The sequence below is a fragment of the Ambystoma mexicanum genome, chromosome 7p, assembly GCF_040938575.1.
Source record: "Ambystoma mexicanum isolate Mex_15411 chromosome 7p, UKY_AmexF1_1, whole genome shotgun sequence".
Classification (NCBI taxonomy): domain Eukaryota; kingdom Metazoa; phylum Chordata; class Amphibia; order Caudata; family Ambystomatidae; genus Ambystoma; species Ambystoma mexicanum.
This window is the reverse complement of record NC_090939.1, coordinates 458,622,911-458,650,838: the sequence shown is the minus strand read 5'-3', so window position 1 is coordinate 458,650,838 and position 27,928 is coordinate 458,622,911. Positions and strand designations below refer to the sequence as shown.

Sequence of the window (27,928 nt, the reverse complement as noted above, 5' to 3'; positions counted from 1 at the left end):
AGCCTGTTGGCTGCACCTGCTCTCTCCCTGTTGGGGGGGCTGCTCCAGATCATCGGGCAGCCCCCATACTCATGTCGGGGTCACCCGACGGGACACACTGGTGCGGCGATCACACCGCAGACTCATGGGTGGGGGTCATCCCACCCGCTCCGGATCACTGGAGCGCCGCAAGTGGCCGGGGCACCCGGCGCACAGCGGCCCCGGCTCTAGGGGCACCCAGGCCGGGGTCGCCACATTTGCCATGTTCACATGGTAGTGGGATCACCCAGGGACGGCCTTGCCCGGCAGGGGCACCGTCCTCGAGCTGGGCCCCGTCCTTGGGCCCAGCTAACACGGTGCAGCACCAGTACGGTGCGAACAAAGAACAACACCAGAGCCTCTGATGGAGTGACTGCGGAGCCGGAAGAGGCTCGGTACTTTTATTATGTTGGTCACATGGCTACGGTCCAGGACAACATCCTGGGAGCTACCATGCTCCCAGGAGGGGCACCATGCAACACTCCCCATCGCCATGCCTCTTTCACACACTGATTATCTTCTGCCACCCCACGTCCTATCCTGCCACTAGCTCTCAATTGTCGGAGCCTGCTGTTACCTCACATGGCACCATCCTCTCCACAGATGGCTGTCGGGAACGCAATGCATGAAAATGGAAGATGGACTTCCCGTCCACATGGCGGACATTTTGTTCTGCATTTTCTCTGAAAAAAGGTGTTGGCCAATAGTCAATAATATACTGGGTGTGGTGGACCATACCGATTGGTAACAGACAGCCACCAACCTTAGAAACCCTCACTATGCCATAAGGCTTTTACATGAAACGGTGCAAACATATTTGCCAAGATGCAAGTGCGGCACTGCTTATAGCTGCTAGGTTTTCCCTGTAAAAATCAATTACATAATTCGGTAGGAGAAGCATAATACTATAGTCGGTTAAATCATTTTTATTTTGTCTGAGTGCCATACAAATATTGGAAAAAAAAATATATATATATAATATGCATCACGATTTCACGTATATATTCTAATCTCACGATACAACTGAATAGTGATGAAATGTAATATTTCACAAAGGCTGCATATTGTTTTTCGGATTGAGTCCTTTCTTAGAAACAGTTGGTGAGGACAATAGATCAGTTATAGCCCCCATCCAATGACAAGGCAGTGGAACATTCCAGCTAGTTTATCTATGAAAGCAAGGGCTTGCTGATCATTCTTGGCTGGAATAAAGAAACATCCGTTGCTAGGCAGCCACAATTTAGCAACCATTGTACCTGCAGCAGTAGCAGTGAGAACATGAAACAGTGCTCAGACGTGTGACGTGTAAGATTTGGCATCCTGCGAATGTGTGACAGAGTGAGAAGAGAAGCCAAGGTATTTTGATAAACGAGTGTTAAAGGGCTGGCATAAGTAAAACTTCTGCATTTTTCGTGTGTTCATGCTAACAGGGTATTGTGTTTTTTTAGACTTTAATAATATATGTAGTGCATGTGCAAATCAATAAACACATTTTATAATTACCCAGAATCTAGCTAATTGCAGACTCAGACCCTGGGAATCTACCTGCCAGAGATTTAGTTTTGGGTTTGTGTGTCAAAAGTCCAGAATGTTCAGTATGCCAAATAAAAACAAGGCAACATCTGGTTGCTGTTGCCTTTGCATTGCAGTGCTTCGTGCAGTGAGTGTGTTTTTCTGATTTTGACAATTTGCTAAAATAAACAGCCTAAGAAGAGTATGTAGGAAATGCCATGTGCCCACCTAGAGCAAGAGCATGCTGTTGCGCAGGATGTTGAATTGTGTAGGGCTGGTATAGCAGATATCCTCAAAGTGATAGGCTAATCCACTGCACTCATGTGTCCCTGTACATTGGCAAAAGCAGCAAAGAACCACCAGAGAGGCGGATCTTGATTGAGTCCTTTGACCGTGATTTACTATGCTGGTACAATGTAATCCTGACCTTGCCTGTGGGTCCGACTGGGAGCTACCAATGTAGTAGTTTTTTCATCTAAATTTGGGATTGAGCCAAAAGTGTCCTTGTGAACCTTTGTGAAGACCTTTAATAAGATAAGACATTTGATGAGCAACCCAGGTAGGGCAAGAGCAGGTGTTTTGTTAGAATATACTGACTAGTTGTTTGACCTAGCACGAGAACACGGCAGTAATCAAAATGGGTATCACTCGTTTACAGCGAGTGCAAAAATACAGAATGCAAAAATTCCTCCATCCCCCTGGCACAGTTATGTGTGGGGATGGGGGAGTAAGGGTAATTAATTATCTAAGGGGAGTATGGGGAGGGTCTGTGGTAGGTTTCCCCCGCATATAATTGCTGAATTGAAAAAGGAAATTCTGCATTTTTGCATTCAGAATTTTATTTTCGCCATATGGATCACAATGTGTAAGAAATCTGAAATGAAGCATGATCTGAATGTAGCCCCTAGAGAGAAAGGCAGATGACGCTGAAGCCTGTGGCAAGGTTGGAGAAGCTGGAGGTTGAAGTTCTGATGATGGCGCAGCATAACTCCAAGCCATTGTTTTAAGGCCTTGTAGGAAGGTTATGTGATTGGGAATGTTATGGAACTGTAGTGGGAAACGTGAGCCTTGGATGTTCTTACTTCCAGAATTTGAACCACCTTACCAGTGCTTGACATGCGCAAATGAGGAATTACCAGGAAGATCTGTCGGAACTAAAGTGTCAAGCTGGATTATAGTGTTTGAATTTGAAGACAATGGGCCTCATTACGAGTCCAGCGGTAACCGAGCCGGAAAAACCAGCAGGTTACCGCCGGACTCGTATTACCATTCCGCCTCCGTGATTCCCGGAATTACTGGGGCATTACGACCCCGGTGACCCGGGAATTCCGGAGGCGGAATTCTGTAAATCCCCATTCCCATGGAGTCCCATAGGACTTCCTCTCCCATAGGACTCCATGGGAGTCGGGAAGTGGAAACACCGGCACCATGTTGTAATGGTGCCAGTGTTTCCATGTCCGCCTGCAGGCGGGTATTGTTAAACCGGCAAGGCGGACCTGGCGGGAGTGACACCTCCCACCTGCAGAACTCGAGATCAGGCGGTCCGGAAAGAATGGTGGTGGCGGATTTACCACCACCGTTCTTTACGGACCGGCTGACTCGTAATGAGGCCCAATGTTTGGTGGGCTTTATTTGTTGATATTGTGATTAGCAGTGCAGGGTGACTTGAATTATGTGTATGTGGTGACTAGTACCTGTGGCACATAAAGCCACTTGTCTAAAGGTACAACAGGAGACAAAATTGCTGTGCTCTGAACTCTTTGGTGCCAGCAGAAGACAAATTGGAGAGTGCAAAGTAGACCATACTTCCTATCTTAGCCTGGGTGAGATGAGAGGTTACTTATTGGCGATGATCAGGTAAGAGATTAACTCCCAAGTCGTATCCCTTTCCTACATACTGTGAGAAACCTGAGGGTGTTCTCACTGGTAGACCTCGGGGATCCTTTGTTCAGGTGGCCAGGGGAGGGCCATCGCGCTTGGATCCTGACCCTGGGGACGGACAAACGAGGGATGATAACCTGGGGAAGGGGCCCCTTCGGGACCGCAGAAGGAACGCCCTTGAGCGAGACGCAGTATCCCCTTTTCTGCGATACCCAACAGCCCCTCTGTCTTTATGGGATATTGCCACCACGGTCCCATCCAACTCCAGTACTTCCATCTAAGAAAAGGCAGGAGAAAACAATTTATCCACAATGACCCATCTGTTCCCCCCCCTTTTTGACAATAACCTTCCCTCCTCTTCAGTGGAACACTACAAACCCTATAATCGCGTTTTCTTGTTGCAAATATTTTTATAATTTTTCAGCCGACTTCCTCCCAAAATCTGCAACTCACTACATTTCCCAGAATTCCCTACATTCAAAATGTCCTTCAAATACTGCGAAGAGTAAGCAACAAGGAGGAATGAGAATTACCCATAGGAATCCCTGGACCATTGACTCTTATGTACGACCACCATTTTGTCTTGCTAACGAGGACGGGCAAAGTCAGGCATTCCCTTACAACCATTCACACCTGAAGGAAATCACCTCTCCCAGGAAGTATAAAAGGCGGGACAGGAAACCACACTTTGAGCGAGTTGGGATGCTGGAAGGTGCAGGAAGTCCGGAGGAAGACCCGAAGAGCTATAGAGAACTGATAGACCTGGAGGAGGAGAAAACCGCTCTGACACTGGCCCTGTGTGTCCAGAGAAGACTTCACTGTGGAGTGGGAGCTGTACCTCTAGAAGGCAATCCCAGGTCTCTGAGGGTCCCTTACCTCAGAACATTATTCCCTTTTAGCTCCTGCAACTCCTAATGCCAGGAAATGCCGTTTTGGGGAGCTGAGAAGTTGGAGCAAAATCCCGAAACCCTTTTTTGTGAATTGTGAGAGGAGACTCGAGCCCGGCGGAGGGAAGTCTTCTTTGAGCACTTTGAAGTCTTGGAGGAGAGTCTGAGCACGGAAGAGGGCGTCCCTTTTTCAACCTCAGCAAAAGGGTCTGAGCCCGGCAGAGGGAGACCCTTTTGAGCTTTGGGAGAAGGGTCCGAGCACTGAAGAGGGAGGCCCTTTGTGAACCCTAATAGGGGTCCGAGCCCGGCAGAGGGAGACTGTTGTGAACTTGGTCAGTAAAACAGGTACCAGAACTAGAATGGTCCGGCACCACGTGGGTTCTCATTCAAAGGTCTGTGGCTGGTTCCCCTCTCCTGAACAAGGAAACCAATGAAATGAGATTGTTGGAACTACAAGGACCAAGAGGTCCTAGGGAAGTCGGCGTGAGGTGTCAAAGAGGCCATCCAAGGGTGAAGACAGTTGAAAGTCTTAGACATGTTGTGGAAGCAAAGTGAACTGTGTTACTGGGGCAAATGTGAACCCGACTGAGGGATCCCTGCGAATTCATTGTGAAAGAACTGTGTGAAGCCTGACTAGGGACTTAAGGGAAAGCCTGACTGGGGGCTAAGACTCGGACTTTGGTACGGAAGGAACCTAAGGGTTCTAGAATGACTTTCATTTTGAACTGTGTTAATAATTGGCAAATGTGAACCCATTTGAGGGATGCCAACGGAAGTGACTCTTGCATGCATTGTGTTGAAGCTAAGTGAACTGCATTGTGTTGTTGTGAAGGTTGGTCTAAGCCCGACTAAGGAAGGCTAATGACTGAGAGAAGGATCAGAGCCCGGCTGAGGGGGAATCCAAGGGTGAAGAGTAATCACCCAACGTGAAGATTAGCAGAAGGAACATTTGTTTTATTGTGAATGGTATGTCAGGCCCTCTGAAGCAAGAGACTTTGCATCAAGGAGACCTGGACACAGAAGGCCCTGATATTGAGAAAAGGAACTGTAATCTCATGCTGTAGAAGCCCAGGAGTGTGCTCTGCTCAAGAGGCTCGCCTTTTCCCGTGCTAAAAACGTGGGGAAGGAAGACCCCTGACTATAACATCCTGATTTATCATTTTGTGAAAACGTATTTCTTTTCTTGTGAACATTATCCCACACTCTTGTAGCATAGTAGTAAGGATTGGCAATAGTTAATTTCAGTATAGGCCCTTTTTATTTGACTAGACTCCACTTGGACAGTATTCTTATTATTTGATGGTCGTTTTTGACTCCCATCTTAGATTAAGGTTTAGATGTCTATCTCATCCATTGTATTGTTTAATAAACACCCTTGAACTGTATCACTTGTCTGTCTTGCTTTGATACCGTGCCTTCCTTACAATACTTATAGGAGTCCGTCCTCTGCGGACAGGACAGAAGCCTTTTGCACATCAAATACTCTTGAATGATATATAAACATGTAGCCAGTGAGCATATGGGGTGGGGTGGGCCCCATCCACAAGCTTACTCTATCTCTAAGCAGCACCCTCCAGTTTCTTTCTGCGACAATGGCATAGGACTCCTGCACAGAAGCGGCGCAGTTTTGTATTTATTTTTTCCTTTTGTCCTCATTTTTAATCTTTCTTTTCCTTCAGATTCCTTATCAGTTTCCCTCCCATTAAGAGAGGGCAAAACTACTTTTTAACATGCAAGTCCTGTGCGTGGCAGTATTCCGCATCGAACCCCCACACATTCTGTATGAGGTGTTAGGGCCGGGTCACACTACGATGCCTGTGCAGCCTGCTAAACTCATGAAATCCTCTTAACGTTTTTAATGGAGGTATTGAATGTGCATTACATGTATCTTATATTTTCACAACTTGTTTGCCCTTCAGAAGGATAGATAAAAACAAAACTCCATCAGATGATGTAATCTGCGATGTCTTGTGTGAAGTCATGGGCTGTGCTTTGCATCCAATAACCTTTTGTATTTCTATGGTTTTAGGCTATACATCATAATCATATTCTCCTTTTCAACTGAAGTTTTGTTCTGGTAACATGTACTGTTTTATTAGCATTAGTATCTGCTCTTAATAGAAAATAATACCTTACCTTTTTTCAGTGACTTCTTCAGGCTTGTTAATAATATACATTGCCAATGTGACCTTGAGCGCAGTGTTCCCAGGGCATGCATTGCTATGGTGAACTAGTAACAGGGTACGTGGGGTACATTGGTTGGCAATAAGTAGCACCTGGGGTCCACAAAGTGGCAATAAGCAAACCCTGCAACCCCACTGGGTACTCTACCACCCTGACATTAAAGTGGCTTGTAACTATTTGTATAGCCCCTCTTCCTAGATCCACAGACACTGCAGACACATTTGGCCAATTACAATGACAACTGAGGGAATATTCCACCCCTATGTAGCATGCCTGGTCTCCTTTGGGGTCAGGGCATACCCCGAAGGACTGTAATATGCCGCCCAAAGGTGTTTGTGAAGGGAGGTATGCATACCCATGATGCCTGCTGGAGTCAACATTTTGTGTTTGGTATTCCGAAATAGAGATCTGCAAAATAATGTAATATGTTGTGCCTGTGGATTCAACTGCCAAAATATCACTAGACTTGTATTGTTCATATTTGAACCTTTATTGTGGACCTTTAATCAATCAAACCATTGGGCAACACATTAAATGTGACGATCAACAACGCATGATGCTAATGAAAGGGGAAAGGAAAACATGAATGAGACGTGAATCGTTGACCAAGCTTGCAACCAGGAGTTAAGGTCAGAGGGTTCAACCAATCCCAGACCTTACTTAGGCACTTGCTTCTTCTGAATCAGTATGAAAGAAGGTATAATGAGACCATGACAGAGGGAGTTAGGACAGCGTTCCAGAGTGTTGTGTTGGCAGAGAAAGTAAGAGGAGAATGCAGAAGGTGGTTGAACCACTTAGCAAAGTTCTTGAGGGAGACCAGGCGGAAAGGAGAACTTGATGCATGGAGCCTGCTGAGGGCTAATGCCCAGAAACTAAGAATACCCAAAAGCTGTTGGACGAGTGGCACTCGCATGTTCGAAGCTATAACCCAGATCCTGTTGGGGGTCTTGTGACTGCCAGTGCTTAAGAAATAGCCTCATTAACCTGCTCGGGTAGTAGCCAGGCTGGAGATGGAATACATCAACCAGACCAGAGGGAACTTTGTGAATAGAGCTCTTTTTAAAGGTCTCAAGAGAAAAAGACCGATTTACGTTATCCGTTTTTCTTTTGATTGGAAAACCGGCACTGTAAAGGTCTTTTTCTCTAAAGACCTTTAAAATGCGTTTTTTCTTTTAAAAACAATGTCCATAAACCCTTTGACGGTGTCAGTTGGAAGTTGGTTATTTCCAAGTATGGCTTGGCAAGATGGATTTTGCCAATTACAGCATGCTGCCATAAGAACATGAACCTGAACCAGGCCTCTGGTGGGAAGGGTGTGTGTGCCAACTGTATGATCGCAGTGTTTTCCACTGACCACACAGTAGTGATGACAGGAGTAATATTGCAGGACACTTGCCAAGCTGCTTAACGGTTGATGCCCCCACGCCTTCATCAAGCTTCACCCTGGGTTACTTGGTTGGACACACAAGTGAGGAAGGGCATGTAGCAGAATGGTGTTAATTCAAATAATGTTCTTTGGATCTTGTTGGGCTTTGTTTTCCCATAAACCTAATGTCTCTTTAGATCAGTCATCTTTATCACTCTTCTTATTTACTAATCTTTCTTTCATGCTGTCTTATTTTTCACAGTCTTTTCACGGAGCAGTATTTCTAAATCGAACTGTCTTTCAATTCCTATACCACAATGTTGTTCTGTGCATATAAATCTATTGTCATTCTCTGCACCCTGTGCCCTTTTGCTAACTTTCCTTTGTTCGCCAACATTCAGTGGTCACTTATGGTGCAGAGACATTCTTGCTGCTTTTTTTTGACAGGCTGGTCCAAACTTGAGGTAGCTTCTGGAGGAAATTACTGAAACTCCCTAACAGGGTGCTTGAGGCAGTCATCAGATATGAACTGGCACAACCTCATATACAAGTTTGTGTACAATGGAAGAGGCGGACTATGCCAACAAAAATGATCTCGGCTAAAGAGAAGACAGTTTGGTGGGAGCTAAAATTGTTAATGGACAGGAAAACCTTTCTTGCCACTGAATAAATGAGTGGTTTGTTGTAGGGAAATAATGGAAGTGTACGACGTAACTACCGAGTTTATTTGTTTTTCCCTGGACAGAGCAAAAAGAAAACTATGGGAATTGGATTGGATACACTAAATCCAAGAAGTTTGCAAATCATTTGGTGTAATTCCACGTTATCTGATCTAATTCCCAAGCGCCATGTGGCGGTCCAGAATCACGCGTTTAAGATAACATTTGTTACAGACCAGAGGCATTTCTGGGTGCAAGAGAGAAGGTGGGGCGGGATCAAAGAATCTGCTGATTCTGCCAAACCGGTGGGAAAATGGAGACACTGTTCCACCTGCTACTAGAATGCCAGGCTTTAACTGAATGGCAAATGTTTTATTTTATGCACCTTTTAGAAGATTTTATGACTTTCCGGCGGCATTGTGTGGCAACACATCATGATCTCCATGGGTAATAACGGTTGGGAGTTTGGCGGCACTCAACTTTTTTTAAAGAAATGTTACCATCTTGAAAGAGCTGTTTGTTTTGCGATGGAGGCTCTTATCTAAATGCTTATATATTTTCATCTGTTTGCCAATTGTCTATTTTGATCAATTACTGTTCTTATTATTTGATGTGTCGTTTTTACTGTTTTATCTTGTGCTGTACTTTACATGGAAATGTTGTGGCTTATTCTGCGTTGAATTGAAACTTTTTCTTAACCAACAAAAACAGAAAAAAAAAATACGAAATTTGATTATTCTCTTGATGCTTAGCTTTCTCATGTACTCAGCGTTGTGTGATTCTGCTTTCCAGAATGCAGTGTTTTCTGTATTTTCTATTATGCTCTTAAACGTTTTGAGTCTCCTCTTCCAAGAATGCAGCATTATTCTTCTATGTGTGCATTCTCTTCCCCATTTAACGCTTTGGGAATTCACTCCCAAGAATGCAGAATTATTGTTCCTTCTCTGCCTCTCGTTGACTTTGGCACCTGTGAGTCAACCTCTCAATTCCTCCGGGTTCCTATTCTGGGATCCCAACTTCTTGGTGCTCTGCTGCTCTCAGAATCCCAATGTGGATCACCCTGGCGGAATGAACCTATGATCTTTCCGATCGGGCTCTTCGTGACCAGGTCATGCAGTTTCTCTGGTCTCCAAAGGCACCTTTACACTCCTTGCATTACAACATCTATTGTGGCAGTTGAACTGTGTGCTGGATCCATAAGCATTGGCAGGTTTCGGGACACTGCACAGATATTTCACTGTAGCACCAGAAGCTTCAACATTGGCAGGTCTCAGCTTTTAAGTGGTTGGACACTTTGCAAACTCTCTCTCTTTCTCTCTCTCTCTCTCTCTCTCTCTCTCTCTCTCTCTCTCCCATTCTCCCTCTCCCTCCCATTCTCACCCTCACCCCATCTTGTATGAGTCTGTCATATATAAGGCCTTCACCAGCCCATAGCGATGTAAACATGGGAGTTAAAGATAGATGTGGAAGACATTCCTGGCCAAACTTCCATAATGGTTTATCTGGGAAGATCTGTCATGATTTTTCATATGGGAGAGAGTTGGCCAAGCAAAGCATTGAAACCTTTTTGTTTAAGGGGAGTTTGAGCATCACATTTCTATTCAAAGAATGTGAATTTATGAACAATCCGATGCTGGAGCACGAAAACGTTGCTTCCCTGTAACTATAGTTATCTGATCTGGGGCGCTATCATAGATTTACATTTGATCTCTCCAAACCGCTAACACCCCTTGCCAGAGGATCATTAATAAGATAAGGCACTGGTTCCTACAGAAATTTGAAGATGGACACTTGGGGTGTAGCTTTCAGGCTCTTTATGGAATTGGATGAGGAGCAACAGGCCCAAAATGACATTGATAAATTACACCTATTGTTGCAGTTTTCTTTAAACTACCTTTAAAATGAACAGTGTATTCCCAGCGTGATTACTAAGCATCTGAATCTATGAGAGATCCTAATTGTGGCAAACTATAGTTACAGGTCAGTAACAAATTCTATTTTTTGACAATTCAGATGTTGGTGGACAGTGTTTTGTATTTAATATGTAAACATTTAATCAGCCTGATAACTTTTTATCCATTCACTTTCTTTTACCTACAGAATGTACAGGAACTATTATACGTGAAATAATGGATGCAGGGTTTGAAATTTCCGCACTTCAGATGGTAAGTTGCAGCCATTCTGTTTCTAAAAACGTAACATTTGGTCAAGGCCTCCCAAGGCAGTGGGATAAAATACATTTGTTATTGTTACTGTCGCTGTCATCCCGACTGCCTCCGTATCCCATAGGAGCACTGAGGGGGGTGGGATGGTAAATAAACTGCTGCTTTGACTTAGAGGTATATCATGCGCATTTTAACTGCAGACAAGAGGACAAACATAAATGTGAGAAAAGGTATAGGTGGCATAATGGGAGAAAAAAATTCCATGGTGGGGAGGGGCGTGAAGTGTCCTTAAGGCACATAAGGTCCTTCCCTAAAGAGGTCAGCAAAACAAAAAGCTTTTGATACATTTCCCGAAAAAGGGACAGGTCATCATTGTTGCGTAGGTCCACTGGTATGCTGTTCCAGAGTTTAGCAGCCAAACCGCCCCAGAATGACCAAGAGCCTCTGGTCCAGAGGAAGCATATTAAATTGATAGTGTGCCTTCTACAGAGACTTAGCAGATGAGAAGTGTGCAATCTCAGGTGTTTTTTTAGATAGAGAGGGGCTTTGCCGAATAAGGTTTTGTATTACCATTAAACTTTTAAAAGAAATGCTAGCCTTTATAGGAAGCCAGTGAAGTTGTCTCAGAACGGGCAACATGCAAACAGGTATTGGCAGGTTCATAACAATGCGAGCAGCCATATTTTGGAGGAGTTGCAGGCAATAAATAGATGCTTCTTTGGCTCTGGCATTAAGAGCATTACAGTAGTCCAATCTTGCGCCCACAAATGGCACAATGTGAGGCTGATAACAAAGGCCTTATTTGTGTAAGAAGCATTAATTGAAAGTTCATATAATGTAGAGTTTTAGTTACTTGATGAGACACACTGTAAGGAAGGCATGGTATCAATAGTAGACATAGACACAATAGATGCAACTTTTGAAGACCTGTATTTTGGTTGGGTTGGTAGAACTTCTAACATGCCCTAACTCTAGAATGGGAGTAGTCTCGACCATTAAACAAATAACAAACAAGTCCATGTCTGCCTAGTCAAAATAAAAAGGCCTCTGCTAAAGGAAACTAACCTTGCCCTCCTTTCCAAATGACAAATGTGTTAAGGGAATACAAAAGGAAAAAAAGTGTCTTAAAAGAAATGTCAGAATGGCTTAGGCAACAACTCCCTTCCCCACGTTCAGCAGCACGTGGTATCGAGTTTCTTAAAAAGGATAGGTGGATGGCACAGTTCGATCAGTCTTGTACACTTTGGCTCACTGGTAAAATTCAACAGTTTAGGCTTGGGCTTCAAGCTTTTAGCAGTTCAATCCATTCCTTAGACTTCGACTGCCTTATCATAAATACACAGTTATATTCCAATTCCTACACAGGCTTCCCTCTGTCGGGCTCGAGCCTGTCTCTCTTCACATTCACTAGAGTTCAGCACAGGCTTCACTCCGCCGGGCTCAAGCCCGTCTTTCTTTTTGTGGGGGGGTTCCCTTCCCCACGTTTTGTCTTTGTCTTTTTACTGTCGAAGACTTTTGAAACTGCAATGATTTTACATAGACCTCTGCATAAATACTTTGACCTTTCTATAAGCAATTCAACAATCTTCCTCATTTCACAACACCAATGCCTCTTGGTACTTGTAGTTTCTTATTCTCTTTGCTCTGCCCTCTTGGCCTCTTTCAAAGTTCATATACTTTTCCCTCTTGGTATATTCAGAGTTCACATGCTTTACTTTTCACTTATTCAACTTTCGTTCGGGATGCCATTTTAATACACTTTAACTCACAACATTTCACAGAGACTTTCGGATGTGCGATTCGGCCTCACAGTTGCACTCTGTTACTTTGTATAGCTTCTTCACAATTCAGCAATTGTCCTTTCTATCACGCCTTTTATCGGCGCATGAGCAACCTTCAATTTTTGGTTACAGTTAATTTTGCTTTTAACACAAACCGGGTTTTTGTTGCCTTTGATAACTCACTGATCGTGATAATTGAGCTTCTTTCTTAAACGCCTTTCATGTAGCAGTCAAGGCTGTTACCAACGCCACCTCTGCTCCTCCCCTACTCCATCGATAACGCGGGAGGGCAGCGGGCCACTTTGAAGCATCTTGAAGGTTTCTCCTTTCCGCTGTCTCGGTTTGTCTATAAATGCTTACCGCTTCCCGAAAGTGTGGAATTCTCGCCTGGCTTTCTCTCGTTCTTCGCAACTGCCAATCAGCCCCTTGGCCTTGGAACTTCCATAGCCTGGTTCGCATCATACCCAAAAGAGCTGCTCCTTCTCGTACCCAGCCTTGCTCAGAATATGCCTGTGCGCGCGCCACCTTTTATCCTGACAGGGAGTGTTAACAAATGGCAGGTGTGTGTAGTTAGGATTACATGCCTGACTCTGCCTGGTCTCATTAAAAGAACAGAGCTGTGGCAAGTTAGTAGAGGTAATCTTCCTGGTCTCACTCCTCATCTTCCTCGGCTCAGTAGTGTTGTCAATGTGAAGTGGGGAGGAATTATGGGAGCTGTAGTTTCCCATAAAATAAGCAGGGATGGGGGTTAGATGGGATGTGGAAAAAGGGGGATGCCATGTCTCACCACCAGGTGCTTCTGCCCCACTCCCTGAGGACCCCCTTCTCAGGTTATCCTCCCCCCACTTGTCCACCCGCAGGGTCGGGATCTAAAGCAATGGCCTTTTCCTGGCCACCTGAGTACAGGGTCCCCGGGGACTAGGTTGTGAAACTCCCTCTGGTTTTTCACAATACAAAGGAAAGAGTCTAATGAGACACGCCAAGAGTATTAATAGCTAATTGAGGTTTAATTTCCTGTCCTATGAGAGAATCTTTGGATACATCTCAGCTACTTTGTAAAAGGAACAAAATGGGCTAACCAGCAGAATCTCAGTCTTAGTTTTTATTTCAAGCCGATTCTCAGACATCTAAGAGTCAATATGCAGAAAGACTGATTGAATTATACTTTGATTATGAATTTTACTTTGCTTAGACTTCGTGTAACCTTTAAGATTAAAAATAGTCGGTGTCAGCTTCCTGATTTTGCAATTCAGGTTCCAATTCTGATAAAATGTGATGAAGGGGCTTTTATGTAGATGGTTAAAAAAAAAAATTGGTGAAATGCCGGCTCATTTTGGTACTCCAAACTTTTTATCTGAATCATAAATGCAGTTTCCCAATTTGACACATAACTTTCTATTGCTCAGGAAAGCAGATTGCCATAAAACAGCTTCACGGAAGCCCCAGTTACATGGGGGTGTCGAAGGAGGATAATATGGTAGAGTGTATCTAAAGCTGGTGATGAATCTAAAAGCATCAAAAGACCAGGAGAACTCGGATCCATCATACATAACCTAGACATTCTTTACATCAAGGAGGGCTGCCTCGGTCCCCCTTGGGGGCAATATTCAGATTCTGTCTCCTAATAGGTACCTAAGGTGTATTTAGGTTTTGTGCTGCCCTAGGCATAACAAATGGCATGTGCTCCCCAGATTTTACTCTGCTCTTTGTCATACTTTGCCCACTATGCCAAACTCTCTCAGAACTTATCTTAAACATTGAGAATCAGAAATGTTAAATTGGAGTGGAAAAGTCTTACTCCTACGTCTCGTCCCCTTTCCTCCATCCTCCATTCCTCCATCCTTGTGGGTGTCCGACGCTACAGGAACCTTTGGCAGTTAAAAATTGAGCTTCCCCTTTACATTTAGTATAGCATACAGGGGCGCGGTCTCGGGTGTGGGAGCGCCCCACTGAGGCCACGTCAACTCGGTCCTTTTTGACCCGCACGGACGGTGTCGGACGTGGCAGCCAGCGAGGAGACTTTAGCTTTCCGCTTGCACCCTGTTTTTGTTTTTTCGGTCTTATTTAACTTCCCTTTGATTCCTCGACTTCCCCGGCGCATGCCGGCTACAGGAGGATTGTTCCTCATGCGACCGCTCGTTCCAAGCCTGAGACACCCATGGACTCTGTCTTGAGTGTTTGTGGCCCGAACACTGCTGTGACACATGTTCGGCTTGCAGCTCTCTCAGTCACAGGTCATTGAAGAATCGGTTGTCGCAGTGGAGGGAGATCTTCCACACTTCTCCTCTGCCCCACCTGAAGGACTTTGTCTCCAGGACCTCTCGTCAAGACAAGTTAGGCCCTACCTTAAGTATGGCTCCACAGCGCAGCAACTTCTTCCCTGTGGTTCCCATGGATAGGGGTTCCTTAGATTCCGGTTCTGGCAGGTCTGAAGCCTCTAAGGCTACCGGCTCCCAAGTTGACGGGCCTGGGGGCTCTTCCAGGGCGCTACGGGGGCAGACCTGAGGACATCCAGGCTACCGGCTCCCAAGCTGAGGTGCTCAAGCTGTCCTTAGAAGGGCAATCAAGTTTGTCCTCTTCTTCAACCACAAGGGGTATAGGATCGTCGAGGGCCACCTCCAAGAGTCTGTCCTTGGCTTGATCCAGCACAGCTACCGACACTGGTGCCAATGGCGTCCAGCATCTCAGAGCTTGCTCCGAGGCCATGAGTCAGGGCATTATGACTACCGGCCAGCTGGCCAAGGGCTCAGCGTCTACAAGAGGGATCTCTGAGGTCGACGCTTATGCTTCGGGTGCAGGACCTGAGCTGTATCCTCCAGTGTCTGAGGCCTCTCGTGGCTCAGGTCCCAGGGCGTGGTCCAATGCTTCAAAATGGCGGAGAGGCACGTGGCAGAGCCTTCCAGGCTGGCAGTCATCTTGGATCCAACCCAGGGCCCACTCATGCTTTTGCCCATTGAATGGGCTTTGCGTGATGATCGCAGTACCCTTCCCTCTGGAAGCGGCAACAGACTGTACAGTACAGGCATCCGATCTCCTCAGGGATACATCTACCCATCACAGCCTTATGCCTACACGCCTCAGATGCCTCGGTGCTTTGACCAGGAGCGGAGGCCCAGCGCCTCGGCGGGTCAGGCCACTAGGGACCCAGTGGCTTGCAAGGGCCGCTTCTTCGAGCGCTTCCTCTTCCTCTTGCGTTCCCCTCAGATGAAGGGGCTCCTGAAGGATATAGTGAAGGTGGTCCTCCCGCAGGTGGTGCCTCTCGGTCCTCTCTTCTGGGTACTCCTCCCCTTCCCCCAGCACTGCCGGTTCCAGTGCTGGTCCAGGTCCTGTCGGTTGTTCAGACCCCTCCACCTCCTCCAGTATCAGCAACGCCTCACCCACAACAGCCGTTGGACCCGTCTTCGACACCAGACTTATGGGGGACCCCACTGGCACCTGTGTCCCAGGCCCGGATTCCACTTGGTCTGTGACAAGGGTCGGGGGGATGATGATGATAATGACGATGGTGAGAACGATGAACCCTTGGCATCTTTTAAGGCCTTTCATGACTGCCTTGTTTTTTTATTTATTTGTATGGCGCTCCTCACCCAAGGGTATCTCAGCGTAACCTCAGGGCCTGCCGGAGTTCTTGGAGGTCTCTCTGCCCGAGGAAGCCCCCCAGTATTAGGGAGTGCTAGCAGCGGTCCTCTTCACAAGGATGTTCTGCAGGTGGCACAAAAGGTCTTGGTGAAGCCCAGGGCCAACACCCAGATGAACAAGAAGTTGGACAGCAGGATTAGGCTGATGAACGGGGATCCAATCCTCCTGACTTCCCACCCGCAGCCTCATTCTTCAGTGGTGGCTGCGGCCTCCTTGTATCCAACCATAATTTTTGTTGTCTACCTCCACGGGAGCCACCTTCCAGTTGTCTTTCCAAGGAGGACAAGGTCCTCTAGTCTTTGGGAAAGCGCGGTTATTCCATCTCGGGACTGCATCTGCGATAAGTCAACGCAGACGTCTTCTTGGCTGTGGATAACCAGAAGCTGTGGTGGGAGCTCAGGGAATTTCTGCCCGACCTCTCTTCGAACAAGCAAGCCTTCTTTAAGGCCGGTCTGGCAGATGCCCGGGCCATTGCGCAGGTCCTCATGGAGTATTCGGTCTCCCACATTGGCAAAGCCAGCAGAGGGCTGTGCCTTGGTGTCGAGATGATAAGGATGGCATGGATGCACATCACTAAGTTTTCGTTTGAAGTTCAGGAGCGGATCCTGGATCTGCCCTTCAAGGGCGTGGACCTTTGTCATTCGTCACCGATGTCGAGTTGACAAAGAAGATAACCTCCACTCAAACTGCCAAGTCCTTGGCCATCCTGACACAACCTGGTCAGAAATCCTTCCCTCAGTCCCAAGCAGGACCAAGTTTAAGCCCCGTGATTTATCCTGCTTCAAGGGGTTCCGGTACCGCAGTACACAGAGGCCTGACAGGTTGCCCAGCGACAACAGGAGGAAGCAGCAGAGGATGTTGCGCTTGTTTTTCTGCTCCCCCTCTTCTACCTCACCCGATGGAGTGATACACTCCTTCCAGAGATTGGTGGTTATCCTTCATCAGCTGGAGGCCCACCCTCAACTAGAGGAAGTCACAGTCGTGCCCATCTCAGGAACTTGTCGTCCTAGGGGTGCGTTGGAACATTACCGTTCAGTGGGTGTTCCGTGCAGGCAAGAGACTTCTGTCCCTCCACAAGGCGTTGGGGCACTTTCTGGCCAAGACGACCACCTCAGCATGGTGGTTCCAGCACATTGTGGGCCTGATGCCCTCCTGCATGCTCACTGTACAGCATGCTCGCCTCAAGATGAGGTGCCTCCAGCTCCACCTGGCAGCCAATTGGGATCAGGAGATGGGGTCTCAGTCGGATGTGGTCCCAATACCACTGCTCCTACTGCGTGATCTTCGCTGGTGGCTGATGGATGGCAATGTTTCAGTGGGAACCCCCTTCCACTGACCGGAGCTACCCTGGTGGTGACGACCGACTCCTCCCTTTCGGGCTGGGGGAGCTACTCTGAAGAGCTATGCGATTCATGGAGCATGGTCCAGGACGGATGCCCTTCTGCATATCAATCTGCTCGAGCTCAGGGTAGTGGGCCTGGTCGCAGGGCATTTTTGCCCCTCATCAGGGACAGGTCGGTTCTGGTCAGGATGGACAATTCTACTACAATGTTTTACCTGAACAGGCAGGGTTGTACCCGTTCCCCCTCCTCTGCATGGAGGCGGTTTTGATTTGGGAATGGGCACTGATGGAGGGAGTTTGGATTTAAGCTGTCTACTTCCCAGGGGACAGCAATAGAAAAGCAGACCAGCTGAACCACTTGGGGTTCAACACCTACGATTGGGAGTTGCACACTGACTCCTTGTTGACCCTGTTCTAGGGTTGGGTTTTGCGGACCTGGATTTGTTTGCATCCCCTCTGAATTCCAAGTGCCCCAGTTTGCTTCATGGGCAGGATGGGGTAGGGGTGGGTCTCCGGGATGCCTTCCAGATCTGTTGGCACGGCTGCAGGTGTTATGCATTCCCCACCACCCCTCTGCTTCAATGGACCCTCTGCAAATTTCGGGCTTCATGGGTTGCAACCTCATCCTGATTGCCCCCCACTGGCCTTCGACACCCTGGTTATCCGATCTGCTGCAGTTTATCTTCCCAGGGTCCCGTCCACCTTTCAAACTCCAACATGGGATTCCTGATGCAGGAGGGTGTGCGGTGGAACATCCAGACCCTACAAGCCGGCGCCGGCAGCCTTGTTCCTGACCAGCTAATGCTTCAACATGCTAAATGCTCGGATGACAACTGGGACATCATTCAGCAGGCCCTCGACTCGGTCCCAGTATAAGAGAAAATGGAGTAGGGTCAGCCATTGGGCTCGTGATAAAGGTCTGGGACCCTGTCACCTGTGCTCTGGATGACATTCTGGCTTTTTCAGCACACCAGGCTCGTTCTGGAGTTCAGGTGGATACGTGCTGCACTTATTTGGCAGCCATTGGGGCTTACAAGAATTCCACTGAGCATGTGTTTTCTGTGGCCAACCCAGTGGTGAAGGCCCACCTTAAGGGGTTGTCTAGGCTTTTTCCACCGATGCATAGGCTGCACCCGGTCTGGGACCTTAATGTTCTTGTAGCTTTGCAGCGCAAGCCTTTCGAGCCAATGGCCTCTTTGGACATCCGCTTGGTGACACTAAAGACAGTCTTACTGGTGGCTCTCACCTCGGTGTGCAGGGTTAGTGAGCTGCAGGCATTGTGTTTGTGCAAGTCCTCCGCCACGTTTCATAACGACAAGGTCATCTTGAGCACTCACCCAAACTTCTTGCCCAAGGTGGTCTCTCCATTTCATCTGAATCAAGAAATCTGCCTGCCGGTGTTCTTTCCGAACCCACAGTCAGAGGCAGAGATGGACCTGCATTCCTTGGACCTCAAGAGGCCTCTCAAGTTTTATCTCTCTCAGACGAATCCTTCAGGAAGACCGAGGCATTGTTCGTGACTTTTGGGGGCTCCTCCCCTGGCTCTCAGGCTTCCAAGGCTTCCATCACCCGTTGGATGGTTCAGGCCCTTTCGGAGGCATACACAGTCATGGGTTGACCTGTTCCTGAGGGGATTCATGCCCATGCCGTCAATACCAAGGCCACGGCCATCACATTTCAGAGATATGCTTCTTGGGATCTCATCAGCAAGGCGGCTACTTGGGCCACTGATGAGGTGAAAAACACCTGACTGGGAGAGAATACTCACGGGTGTACTTCGCGTCAAGCGGGCAGAAGAAACGTGGGGTGGCTATAATGGTCCGCAAGGGGTTACCGTTGAGAGTAGGGGATGTCTTCAGGGACGCACAAGGGAGGTACCTATTGGCCAAAGGGGACCAGGGGAATAGGAGGGTCTCACTTGGGGCGATCTATGGCCCGAATGAGAGACAGGGGGAGTTTCTGGATGGGCTTAAGGGGGTTGTCAGGGGCTTCATGGAGGGGGTGAGTAATGCTGGGCGGGGACTTTAATTGTGTGGTGGACCCAACAATAGACGCAACTTTGGCTCCGACCAACAATGACAGTCAACTTTTACGTCATGACCACTTTGCTGAGGGATTTAACACTGATTGAGGTGTGGCAATTAGTTTGCCCTAAGGAGAAGTGCTACCCTTTTTTCTCAGCATTACATTGGGGCTTCTCTAGGTTGGATATGCTGCTGGTTTCTCCCACCCTTATACCGTCAGTCACCAACATAGAGATCCTGCCGAGGGCCCTCACAGATCACTCCCCGGTGGAATTGGAGCTAGACCTGGCATCGGGACTCCCCGGCAAAAACCCCTGTGGAGGCTCAATGAACTTTTTCTTGGACACAATAGCGAGATCGGCAATAGAAGACACAATAACTAACTACTTTCAAAAAAATTAATCGGAATAGATAGATAACCGCACTATATGGGATGCAGGGAAGGCAGTATTCAGGGGGGTCATAATAGGTCAGACAATAGCATGGAACAGAACCCATCAGCAAATTCGGGAGGAGTTGGAAATAACGGTTCGGGAGAAGGAGGAGGCACATACTATCAGTTGTAGCAAGAGGACGTTAAGGGACCTTAGAATATCCAGGCAGGCCTTAGAAACCCATCTCACGGGGAAAGCAACATATTCACTACTAATGACAAAACAATTTTATTATACTAAGGGTAATAAGACCAATAGGCTGCTGATGGCAAAGCTCCAAAAGAAGTCTACTCGTAACCATATAACTGCCCTGAAAGACAGGGACAGGCAGAGGGCTACCACAGAAACTCAGATCTGCTGGTCATGGAGGAGTTCTTCAAGAATGCCTCTGCTCCTCACAAGGGGAACCCCAGCAGTGTAAGGGACAAGTCCAGCTCCCTAGGATCCCAGATGAGATGATAGAGGCATTAGAGCGCCCCATCTCAGCCCAAGAAGTCTTACAGGCGATCCGGTCTCTCCCTGGGGAGAAAGCCCCGGGTCCTGATGGGCTTACAGATTTGTTCTACAAAACATTTGCAGGTTTACTGGCCCCACACCTAGCTGACCTATTTAATTCATTCTCCACCTCGGGTATTGTAATTGACACTATGGCCGAGTCTACAACGACTCTTCTGCTGAAGCTAGGGAAGGATCCGAAGGAGTGCTGCTCCTACCGTCCAATAGCTCTGTTGAATACGGACGCAATGCTGTACAGCAAGAGCATAACGGCAAGGGTGGGGGAAGTCCTTCCACACATCATAGACGTGGACCAAACGGGGTTCATTAAGAACAGAGGGCCTCACAATAATATCAGGAGGGTGATTAATTTAATTTCCATGGCCCCAAAATGTTCTGCTGGAATCACGCTCCTCTCCCTAGATGCACACCGTGCATTCGATAGCATGGCCTGGCACTTCCTACAAGCTCTTCTGCTATACGGTTTTGGGCCGAACATTAGCAAGCTAATCTTGGCAAACTTCTAGATCCATGCCACGGTGGTCCGGGTTAACAGTGCTGGCTCTCCCCCGATTCCTTTGCGCAGGGGAACGAGGCAGGGGTGCCCACTGTCGCCCCTGGTCTTCGCGTTGGCCATGAAGCCTCTGGCACACAGGATCCAGAACAGTCCCCACACACAGGGCTTGGAGTGGGTGAGGACCACACACAAAGTAGCGCTTTACGCGGATGATGTCATTTGTTTCGAATAGGACACCAAGCAGTCGCTGCCCCTGCTGATGGCCCTGCTGGCTGAGTTCCAGGAGGTCTCCAGTTTCCATATTAACCATCAAAAATCAGTGGGCATGTTCATAGGGATTCCGAGGGATATTCAGGTCTAACTCCAGTCATCCTTCCCCTTCGTGTGGACAGAGAAAGAGTTCATACCTGGGGGTAAACATCACTAACATGTACAGGGCTCTCCACTGGGCCAATATCCCCCAGTTAGGGAAGGAATTGAATTGAATTGTTTATTTGTATAGCGCCTATACACAATGTGTTTCAAAGCGCTTCAAGAAGGGAGGGAACATGGGAGAAACAAAAGCATTCTAACAAGTCCTTGAAACAGATCAGAATGCGAAAATTAACTATCAATCATAACAGATAGTGCAAGTGCATGGAAAAAATAAGTGAGAGGTGGGGGGAGACAAAACAAGCAGTAACATTACTATGCCTGACGACAAATGTTGCAGTGCAAGAGTGACGAGAGTAGGGGAAGGAGGGCAGGGGAGGCTGGGTATAGAAATGGAAATGGAAGGGGTAAGGTTAGGGACAAACGTGACTACCTAGATTAGGTTGACAAGTGTTCAAGATTGTACAGGGGGGGAGAGAGGAGGGATAAAACAAGAACGGGAAAGAGAGGACAGATAAGCTATTATCAGTGGTCAAAGGGACGGATGATAAAAGTGCTGAGAGAAAAGACGAGGGGGGGTGGCAGAAGGATGCAAAGACAGGCGGCTAAGGCTTACTATGCCTAAACAGCAATTGGGGTAGTACCAGAATTTGACAGAGGTGGTAATTGAGGGAAGGAGGGGAGGAAGGGCGAAGGAGGAGAAACAGGATGGGCAAGGAGTAAGGCAAGAAGTTGATAGAGGGGGCAGGAGATGAACCTGGGGGACAAGGAGTAAGGGGTGAGACTTGAAAAGGTGGAGGGTAAGGGGGGGTACGTGGACACACTGTGGGGTGTAAAGGGATACCTGTACACAGTGGTAGGAGGGGATGGGGGATATGGACACACTGACGGGGTAGGGAGGACAGGAAGACGAGGAGGGGGGTAGAGGGGTGCATGGACACACTGGAAGAGGTAAGGGGGACCATGATGAAATGGCGGTAGGGTAAGGGGGCATAGAGACACACTGGAGGGGATAGGGAGGAAATGAGGACAATGCCAGGGGATAAGGGGGCATTAGAGACACACTGGAGGGGACAGGGAGGAAATGAGGACAATGATGGGGGGTTAAGGGGGCATGAAGACACAGCTGGTGGGGGTCAGGGATACATGGGGACAATGGAGAGGGGGTAAGGGGGACCAGATGTCAGTCAAACAGGGAGCAAGAGGTGGGGAGGGGGGTACTATCAGTCAAAACAGGGGCAGGGAAGGTGGGTAGGGGCACATTCAGACCCGAGGGGGCAGGGACGCAGCAATATCAGTCACACGATGGGGAGGGAGGTGGGTATATTCAGCACAGGGAGGGGGGCACATTGGCACACAGGGGCAGGGAAGTATTTTCAGTAACAACGGGGGCACGGAGGTGGGCAATTAAAGTCATTGGAGGGGGTTAATGGGAGGACACAAAAGGGGCATAGGAGGGGGTTGGGGGAACACAAGGACACCACACAGGGCATCAGAAGGGGGTGGGGGACACAAGGACACCACACGGGCATCGTAGGGGGGGGGATACAAGGACATTGAATGGGGCATCGGAGGAGGGTGGGGAACACAAGGACACCACACGGGGCATCAGAAGGGGGGTAGGGGAAGACCAAAAATAAACGGATACTACAAAGGGGTCTGATTTCACAAACAGGACACAAACAGCGCCTTAGTTTAGTCTCGGGCCTTGGAGGCAGGCGAGCATTCGCCTGCCAGCTTACCCGATTGGCCCAGATGATGGGGGAGACAGCCAATCGGGGCGGGCAAGGCTGGTGTGGAGAGGCCAGCTGCGCTAGCAAAGAAAGGAACGGCCGTCTTGGAGGGCTTCATCACAGCAGCCCAAAGCATGTTGAATTCAAACAAAATTGCCTTTGCAGGCAGACGTGGTGGAATAAAACATGATTGCAATGTCAAAGTTAGTGAAGGACAAAGTTAGATGTTCAAAATTCAATTTTTCCACAGGTTGCTCTCTGTACACGACCTGCAGTCCAACAGGGGTCCACAAAGGCTTACCTTCCATTGTCAGTGCAGGGACCCAGGGCCTCCAGGCCACAAGGTGCAGGGGGTGGGGGAGAGAGACCTTCCAGGGTCTGAAAGGAAGGAGAAAGTAGCAGGATTCCAGGACACAAACAGAGCCTTAGTCTTGGGCATTGGAGGCGGGCCAGGATTCACCTGCCGGCTTAACCGATTGGCCCAGATGATGGGGGAGACAGCCCACCAGGGCTGGCAAGTCTGGTGTGTAGAGGCCAGCTGAGCTAACAAAGAAAGGAACGGCCATCTTGGAGGGCTCGATCACAGCAGCCCAAAGCATGTTGAATTCAAACAAAATTGCCTATGCAGGCAGACGTGGTGGAATAAAACATGATGATCTTTATCCTCGCTCTCCTTCACCTGGAAGGAGCATCATGCATCACAGAGCATTTGGCAGGAGCCAATGCCTCCATGCAGCTATTTTCTAAAGGTAAGCCCATGCGGGCATCTGCACCTATGCGGCAATAAATTCCGACGATGCATACAATTTAACTACTTTCCGAATCTAAATGATCTGATCTGGCTCAGAATCTACTTCGTTTATCTGCCGTCCTTTGAAGATTGCCGTATATGCATTGAGCTCATGCTCGTGCTGTTTTCCTGATCTCACACGGAGTGTATCCCTGACTAAGAATGCACTCCAAAATGGCCAACGGGGTCGCACTGGAGTGCTAACCCGCTGCAAACAACACTGCTGCATCTGATTGGGCAGCAGCTGCTTTTAGCTGCCCAATCGACGAGCCGGCAGGCAAAGCCGGCCCTCCACCAAAGGCCCGCACTTAAGGCCTTGTTTACCCCTAGGTGCCGGTGCCACCTCTACACATTGATCTGCTCAACCACTGCCTATCACGTAGCCTGACATCCGAGTACGAGCACTCTACATTTATCACATAAGACTGCCTAATAAACTGTCCGTTGCAACGCTTGCGAGTACGCTCTTTTTGCTGTCCCACCAGACCAAATGCGCATCTCCCAAACTATTCATAACTGGCATAAGGTCCTCGGCGTACCGCAAGCAAAACTGATCGTGACCACTCCTCTAGCACTATATATTCGCTTATAGTCCTAATGAACACTTTACAATGACATTTGACTATGATTGTGATCATATGTGTACCACGCTCCATTTGTAGCAAAAAGCGAAAGTACCTGTCTATTGCATGATCACCACAGCTATATCACCTACTGATCATACCTGTATATCATTCCGTGCTTAACACTCTCATTCCATATGCGCCGCTGCAACGGAGGTAAGCTGTAGTCAGCCTGACCCTCTCCCGCCACTCACTTCACCCTTGCGCGATACGCGCTGCATCAGCTGTGACCCAGCATCCTTGTACTAATTGTGCATTACTAGGCAGCATCTCGCACAGATTGCCTGCTTCCTTGCATATGTATAAATGTTATATGCTTAATGTCTACCTAATTTGCAAATATTATTCACTGACAATTGGCAACAGAACCAGGCACACACACTGTCAGTCTACTATATCACTAGACTTGTTAATCTGCAGAGCCTCTGTAGTACCAGCGCAAAAGCATTTTTGATTCTATTTTTGACACTTATTACATAGATTGCTCAGCTAAACAATATCTGACCCTCCTGGCATTAGATATTAAATTCAATGTTAGTTCATATGTCTTGATAGATTTGCCTTAAACTTTATACTGTATCTGTATTGCACAAATGTATTCCAGCAGAACCCACACCACAGCACCACCCCATCAGCGTACCCCACCCAAATTCACCTTCTCCTCCCTCTTCATCATCACTCTCACCTTCTGGGCAACCTGTAGCATGCCCCCCCCCCCCACAATAACCATGTCACACCACCAGACCCCTATCGCACTGCACACCCAACAAACAGCTGTTTCCCTAACACCAAATTGACTGAACAAGCACACTTCCAACACAGGCTCTGCTGCCTTAGAACTCGCACCAAGATTCACAGCACCCACCCCAGAATCCCACCTACCACTTACATCAGGAAAAGCAGACTAAGCTCTCGCACACCCACACAACACACTAACACATACCCCCAACATGACACACACCACCCATCCCGCCAACACCCCTCATCCAACCAATACCATTCACCTCCTCACACATTCGCTACCCCCTGCATCGCCACCACCACCATCCACAAACAACTTCCTCTGACACCTACACACACTGACCTCAAATGTGCCCTCATCAACGCCCGCTCCATCCCTGCCCATGCCATTGAAAGCAATGACCTTATCACCTCCAACAAACTGGACCTACTAGCCATAACCGAAACATGGCTCCATGAAACCTCCAGCCCATCCATTTCCCTCGCCCTCCCCCAGGATACATCATCCTGAGGCAGGACCGCAAAACATCTAAAGGTGGAGGCGTAGCCCTTATCTACAAAAACACCCCCTCCATTAGAATTTGCAGCCATCATTGGGAAAACAATGCCGATCTCCTCACTGCCGAACTCTCACTCAATCCTAATTGTACCATAAACTTCATAATTACATACAGGCCACCAGGATCTCCCCCACACTACCAGATGCAACTCCTGCAAATCATAGGCAACAACCTCAAAAGCTCAACCCAAACCATTTTACTCGGTGACCTAATCTTAGGTCTACTTGACCCTAAGGACAAAACGGCCGCATCCCTTGCCAAAGAACTCACCTACTTAGGGTTCGAACACAAAATCACGGCTCCCATACACTGTAAAGGCTGAACCATTGACTGGATCACCGACCATAACTGCTCAGTATCCATTACTGACATCCTAGCCCTCCCATGGACAGATCACCACTATATGCAATTCTCTATTCTCGCCTTTGCCACCCACAAGACCCTCACTCATGCCCCACCGGCTAAAGTTAGCTCTAAAAAACTCACCAAAACCAACCTCGCCCCATTTCTCAATATCCCAGAACTCAAGCCTCCCTTCAACAATGACCCCACCTCTCTTGCAAGCACCTATGGTCATGTCCTCACCCAACCCATTGAAGCCATAGCACCCGTAGAAGAAAAAAAAGAAAAGAAATTCATCCACTCCAACTCTTGGTTCACTGAAGAACTTTCGGCTCTCTGCACCAAGAAACTTAAAGCCCTTACCAAGTGGCAGTCAGCACCCAACCAATCTTCCCTGAACGATTTCCAAGTGATCTCCTCCACTTATAAAAAAGCAATTTTTCAAGCCAAATCTGAATCCTATAATCAAAGAATCTCCAACGCCAACTCCAAATCAAGAGAAATCTTCCCTATCTTTAAAGAGCTCACCACACCTATCTCCATCCCAGATGAAATCATTAAGGACGAAGCTTGGTGCTCCAGCATCCAGACAGCCCTCCTCAACAAAGTTAAAACACTCCAAAATAAAATAGCATCTCAGCGCAAGGGTCTCCCCAATAAAGACCCCAGCCCCACACCCCTCCCGCAAAACCCACTACCTCAAACGCCCCTCTTCGCCTCCAGTGACGTCACAGAACTGGAAGTCACCGACCTACTCAAAAAAATCAAACCATCCACATGCAAAGGGGACATCTGCCCTCCTACCATCATCAAAGATTGCGCAGACTCACTGGTTCCCATCATTACTGCTTTCATTAATTCCTCATTTGTATCAGACATCATACCACAAAGCCTAAAAGAAGCATGGTTTCGCCCGCTACTAAAAATGCCCTCCCTTGACCCCTCTTCGCCCAATAACTACCACCCTATCTCTAAAGTCCCCTTCCTCCTCAAAATCCTAGACAAAGCCGCCCATAACCAAATCCAACACTTTCTGGAAACTAATGCCATCCTGGGCAAAAGACAATCAGGTTTCCGCAAAGGCCATGGCACAGAAACCGCCCTTTTAGACTTAAAAAATCAAATCACAAAATAACGGACAATGGCAAACCTGCTCTCCTGCTTCTCCTCGATCTCTCTGCCGCGTTTGATCTTGTTGATCATAACCTTCTCACCTCCCACCATTTCAACGCAGCACACTTCTCGCACAAGGCCACCACCTGGATAACTTCCTTCCCTGAAGGTAGGGCCATGAAAGTGTACTCAGACCTGGCCAACGCTTCCCCTGAGACCATCAGTTGCGGAGTCCCTCAGGGATCATGCACTGCACCCACCCTTTATAACCTGTTTACCAAACCTCTCTTTGACTTGTTGGGTGCACTCTGGATAACATACACCAACTATGCCGAAGACACCCAAGTCCTCCACCCCCTCACTGGAGACTACACCCAAGACGCAGAAGCCCTCCTTCAAATATATGCCACCATTCAAACATGGATGGCCATTAATGGCCTCTGCCTAAACGGTGATAAAACTGAGATCATCATCCTAGCCCGCAAGGAAATTCTAGCCCTGAATACTCACACTTCCCCATTGACAACACAAACATACCTGTTTCTACATCTGTAAAGACCCTGGGAGTCTATATAGACTCCACACTTTCTATGACGAAACATGTCAGCGCCATCTCCTCCACTTCTGCACTCACCACTAAACTAATTTATGCCATAAATCCCTTCCTAACTGCCCAAAACAGCCTTTCCATCGCTAGGGCCAACATAGGAGCGAGACTAGACTACTGCAACGCCCTCCTAGCAGGCACCT

General features: G+C 47.9%; 1 protein-coding gene across 2 annotated transcripts in view; it reads left to right on the top strand.

Moving 5' to 3' along the window:
* NME7 (NME/NM23 family member 7) overlaps positions 1-27,928 on the top strand; it is a 2,086,428-nt gene that overhangs the window by 1,216,905 nt on the left and 841,595 nt on the right. For both annotated transcript variants that reach the window (XM_069636474.1, XM_069636473.1), the window contains one exon: positions 10,608-10,672. In XM_069636474.1, the coding sequence (XP_069492575.1) occupies positions 10,608-10,672 (65 nt within the window). The remainder of the gene's footprint in view (positions 1-10,607; positions 10,673-27,928) is intronic.